This window comes from Thermobia domestica, chromosome 1 (assembly GCF_964235325.1).
Source record: "Thermobia domestica chromosome 1, izTheDome1.hap1.1, whole genome shotgun sequence".
Lineage (NCBI taxonomy): Eukaryota > Metazoa > Arthropoda > Insecta > Zygentoma > Lepismatidae > Thermobia > Thermobia domestica.
The window spans coordinates 326,357,361-326,363,150 of NC_137454.1; the positions used below are offsets into that span (position 1 = coordinate 326,357,361).

A 5,790-nucleotide genomic window follows, 5' to 3' on the forward strand; every position below is an offset into this window, starting at 1 on the left:
CGACTCAGTCTACGGTAATACCACTTATAAATTTCTTAGGAGTGCGATCAGACAAGGGGTCCATAAGTTCTTCGTTAGAAGTTTGCCCCCAACACTCAATTCCGTTATCATACAGGTAAATTCAGATCCCGATTTGCGAACTTTAAAAGATCCCAGTTCCACGTACTTCTAAATGAGAAAAGACAGAGTAAGGCCATGCTTATATATAGAGAGGATATTGTGTCGTTGCGCCACAACTCGCTACGACAAATAAGAAAATTTCGAAATCAAAATAGAAACATAGTATACATGGACAAATCGTGGGTAAATATTGCGATAGCCGTAGATAAAGAGTGGAAAGACAAAACAATTAGAACAGCAAGACATGCTTTTCTATATGGATTTTCTTGCGGGTTTAAACATCCAACAGGTCGTGGGCCGGTATATGACTTAGTTCATGCTGGCAACGAACAGGATTTCATAGCTGGAGCAATATTTGTTTTCTTGTGTAAGAAAAATATGGCTTACGCTCATGATGAAATTGACGGAGATTTGTTTGAGGAATTCTTCCGGAATCAGTTACTCACAAATAATCCTCCAGGATCAGTTATCGTAATGGACAATGCATGCTATCATAGTCGCCGTAAGGAACCACTGCCAACCAAATCTTGGAAGAAAGACGACATGCGGCAGTGGTTAACCTTACATAATATTGAGTATGATGAGGATATGTTAAAGAAAGATTTGATGGATCTAATAAGCATTCCTCGTCCAAAATATAAGATTGACGAATGGGCTACAGAATTAGGACACACTGTTCCCCGATTATCGCATTATCACTGTGAGCTCAATCCTATCGAACTCGTGTGATCTCAAGTAAAACACCACGTTCGGGCAAATAATACAACAATCAAAGTTAAAGACTTTGAACATTTAATTCATGAATCGCTTGAGCGTGTAACAACAGAAAATTGGCAGAACTACGTCAGGCATGTGATAAACATCGAAAGCGACATGTGGAAAGGAGATGAACTGCAAGATGTAGTTGAGCCGTTTATTAATCATTCCTCTGAAATCTTCGATGATGCTGATGATGGTGATGATGCTGATGATATGGAAGGAATTGGTTGTTTGGAGTGCGATTAATTCAATGTGGTAGGTTGCTTATTATTATTATTATTAGTAGTAATAGTAATAATAATAATACTACTATTATTATTATTATTTATTAATCGTTGTAGTGTGGATTTCTTGTTTTTACTACGTGAGTTGGCAACATCAGTCGGCAGTATAATAGAAGCGCGATCTGTTCTGCATTTGTTTTTAATGCTCAACTTGGCATCGCTGTTCCCATAAGACAAACAGTCCGCTCATAATTCTGGATAAGTTATATATAATAGTATGCAAGTTGATCAAAATATTGAGGGAAACTTTGTCCGTACGCAACAAACCAAAATCAGGGATGCCATGGACGTTGTTAGCAGTGTCAGCAGCATTTAGAAAGCACTTTCTGTTTGCCCCAAAAAAGTGATGTTAGTGGCAGATTAGTCCTGTTCTATTCCTGCAAAAGTGGCGCTCCTACAAGCTAGAAGTGAATCAATGCCTGTTACGGGGTTACAACCGATCGGTGTTTGGAATTCGCAGAATGAGGAACAGAACAAATACGCTAAAAGCGCCTATGATATTATATTCACGAAGGAGCGAACTTTTATCTTTATGATCAGGTGAACAAAACAGAATGTTCGCTACTAGTCAAATACCAATTCCCGTTCGTGTAAAGCATCTGCTAGTATTCCTGGAAAAATATTGGTGTAGTGTGGTGTGTGTGGGACCCTATTGTGGGTCCTTTATATATCAGTGATACTTTAACAACAATCGAGTGTTAAAGTGGGTGGAATTTCACTTATTACTAACTACGATTTTCGTAATACCAAAACATTTTAACAAGAGTTGAAAATTTAGAACTGTTATTTGAAACATGAAATAGTCCTGTATGAAAATTTAAGGGACTCGAAAGAAAATGCAATGGACATACTTAAATATAACCCTATTGTGATTAAGTTTTTTGTACTTAACATTAACTCAGCAACTGCTGGCTCTAAGCAAATTCTACGCGTGTTTTCCCATAGATGGTAGCGTTCTCCATCAAAATGTATTTTAATACAGACAACTTTTTGTTGCAGATATTAAAGAGAGAATTTCCGTGTACACAGTATTAATTACGGACATTTCAAACTGCAGAATATGTGCCTACACTCTTTTCAGGGACTTTATAAGAACATTTATTCTTCCTGTAATCCGAAATAGCTATTTTAGTACTGGATTAAGTAATATAAAGTGCAGTTACAACAAGGTGAATAACTGTAGCTATTTTGTTGTATTAGTTATTTTTGTAAGATAAAAGTTAGGAAGTATTTCGTGTGCTCCTGACCTTAATCTTGTGCTTAAGTATGTGGACTGACGAACATCTAAATAAACTTTGTTGTTACGGAAATACAAGTAATGAATTTAGCATCGCAGGATTTATATAGAAAGGTATATACACTTAAGTGTACCTCAACCTATTTGATTATTGCGAGAACTGTTTCTATTATTCGCTAATCTGGGTTTACATCTTCCCATAAAATATCCTTCCGTTGTCTTGTGTTTTACCTTTATACTGTAATCTTACAGATTTTGTGTGATACTAATGCACAACCGAAAGTAAGGGTGCTAGATTTTTTTTTTCACAGAATACCGTTTCTAGCACTAATGTTCAAATAGCTTTTAGAGTTCTCCCTGCTGGTCGAGTAGCTAGCAGTGAAAGCGTCTTTGTCAAAGGATTTAACTCATTACGGTGATCTGGTTACCACATTAAACAGTAGTTCACGTCCAATATGGCATGAGGGCTAGAAAGTATCAACAAACAACAAGAAAAATAATGTAAATTTTCTGGTCTAGATTTCGTTCAAAAATTGGCGTTTTTATTTTTAAATTATGTATTTAATTATATGCGTTATTTATCGTTCAGGGCTTATCCATTTAAATTATGCTCATAAATAATTAAAATGAAAATGACTTCCCGTTTACTTTAGTTATGCAGATAGAATTCCCACTACCAAAATTTACATTACTTTCGTTTGAATTTCGTTAAACTAATCATCTCCATGTAATCGAACTCTGCCTCTGACCTAGACTTTCAACTTGAGTTTACAAAAAGAACGCCAAGAACGGTTTCATTCATGTCATACCACTATTAATCGTCAGTAGAAAACGCAGATCTAGAAAAAGGTTTATTTTTGCCTTTCACTCGTTGCTCCAAATTGTCCAAACCTTCCCAATTGGATTTTAAGGTTGGACTTGAAATAATGTCTGGTTTTCGATGAAGCTTTTTTTGATACAATATCTAGTATATTACAGTGTGCAGGAGACCCACTTTGTCATGACGGTAAGGCAATCGTATATTGCTTTCCACCTCTAAATAATCTCCTTCCGTAATAAGTCAAGATAATCGATTCATGGCAAGTTGCTAATTAACTTTTGGATTTCATCGTACTTCTATGATTTTTACATAGAAAGAAGCGAAATTATAATGCTTGCTGAAGCGAATGTTATACATTTCGCGGAAGAGAATGTTGCACATTGTTTCTCGTAGTATGCAGTACACTTCCCCGCAGTTGTGTGGATCTAAAAGTTGGGACAAACACTTTCGGAATCACTCAGGCTGATGAAAGTACATATTTTCCTGATTCCTAACTATTCTACTGCTCTTCTATATAAATGTTCTCTAGATGTTCGACTCATCTCTTAAGATACTGCCAAACGTTTCTTAAAACATAATATTTTCCAATTGCAAGATAATCAAACAAAAGAAATGCAGGTAAGTTGTTAATAGTTACATCTATAAGTACCAAAGAAATGAACAGTATTTTCCTCAAAATTGGCCAACATGGAAAATTATAACATTAGTATTCATGATCATTGCATTGAAGTACATTTTGACACCAAATATGGTAGAGATTATATCAGAAAATACATTGATAAGAATATGCGAAATTCAGTGACGTAATTTGTGTAATTACGAAGAACATAAATTTCGCAACCTGCGCTAAAATTCAGATTGAATAATGCCTAAAGAAATTATTTCCAAAATTAGTAGAAAGAAAATTGTTGATTTAATACTTACCGAAGAATGTCACCAAATGATACCAGCTAGGTTAGCAAAAATACACAAACGAAAGAACGCAGTTGACTCTGAATCAATACTGATACAACTATATTCCTAATGTAGTTTCTTATATGGATAACCAAGTACACAGATTACCGATAATCAGTCGGGAATTGGTACATCAATCGCAGTAAACAAATCTGAAAACGAAATTGGAAAAGAAGGTATCGTAGGTCATTAAGAAGGCGACTGAAAAGATGAACGCAAAGAGTAGTTTAAAATAAAAAAAAAATATTTCATATTTTCGTCAACTTCATTATTAGCAAACTATGTGAGAGATTAGGTAAACTATTAGCTTGGCAGCAAACCATCAAATTTAAAGACACGTTTGATTCATTGTACAGGGCAAACAATTTATAGGCCTTCAAATTGTAACAGAGAGAACACTGTCATGTCCTGTACCTTACATAAGTTATAGGAAGAGAAACGTAGGTTTATAGCAGCAACATATATAAAACTCCTCAACAACAAAGGGAAGGAAGAAAACAATTCTTGTTAAAGTGTCAAAGTTCGTGACCAGATCGTAAAACTCAATCATGGGGAAGTTAGTATATGGTTTCGTGAAAGATTATAAGAAATGACAACTGCAGTCATCTAATATTGCGAATGCATGGATTTGTAGTTACACGAAAACGTTCCTGGTAGTCTCTTCAAAGCCCGGAATAAATAGACTCATGGAGTTTAATAATGAACCATGTTGAATACGCAGAACTCAAAGAGATTGCCAAGTTGGAAACACCGATCGTGAGGTTAGCGTAATTAACGTTATGAAGAGTACGCAGAACAAAAACCGTACTATAAACAACCTATTTTCAGCAAGCAAATAAAACCTGTTTAAGTTAAACCAGTAGCTTTTGGGAGCAAGCTAAAATAATCTGGTCGAAACCAGCAATGTTTTTTACTCCTTGACCTAACCGTTGCCAGGGAAAAGAGAGCTGTAAAACATTAACATTTAGAGGCACAAGACCGTAGTTATATCACATACATTCACGATGTACAGATGAATATAGCCAGTAGAAGTAGTATATGATGTTAACATTTATGAAAGACCGAAAAATGCTTGAAACGGAAGATATCATTCGTAAATGGTGATATTATGTTGTAGATATTTTTGTTTGAAGATGTGAGTTTCATCTCTCTGTTACATCTTGTTTTCATAATTCCTTAGAAACATATACGATTCGGCAGAATAGTTACATCTTTGCAATGTGTATCCAAGCCCTGTTTTGAACTTATGATCACAAGTAATACATACGTTATTTGAAGTATTTATCTTAGATAGCAACCTACCGCACAATTGGCGCAATGAACTGATTCGCGTTATCAATTTGTTAGAATCACCAGGCGTTGAAATCGAAACAATACACATTAATATCAATAGTTGTAGCCTGTAAAAATTGTAATACTTGTAAACGAAAATGTTAGAAACATTTTAAGAAAAGAAACAGATAACTGGCCACGAACAAATGCATAGGATTAAGTTAATAATTCACACTAAAGTAAAGGGAAATCGTATTCGCAAATAAAAAAGAAAATTTTACATAAATATGTGTTTCTGCAAAATAAAGTGGACCACCATGTTAAAAAAATGAACGTTGAGTAGG

The 5,790-nt window shown here is 35.0% G+C and overlaps 1 protein-coding gene across 1 annotated transcript; it reads left to right on the forward strand.

Annotated features, from left to right (window-relative positions):
• The first annotated feature begins 288 nt into the window (after positions 1-288).
• LOC145680930 (uncharacterized) lies at positions 289-849 on the forward strand. The gene has a single exon (XM_081752104.1). The coding sequence runs from the start codon at positions 289-291 to the stop codon at positions 847-849; it is 561 nt and encodes a 186-aa protein (XP_081608230.1).
• The last annotated feature ends 4,941 nt before the right edge of the window (positions 850-5,790 follow it).

Excerpts from the sequence above, each read along its gene's own strand:
- LOC145680930 (XM_081752104.1), top strand. The coding sequence starts at position 289 with ATGGACAAATCGTGGGTAAATATTGCGATAGCCGTAGATAAAGAGTGG.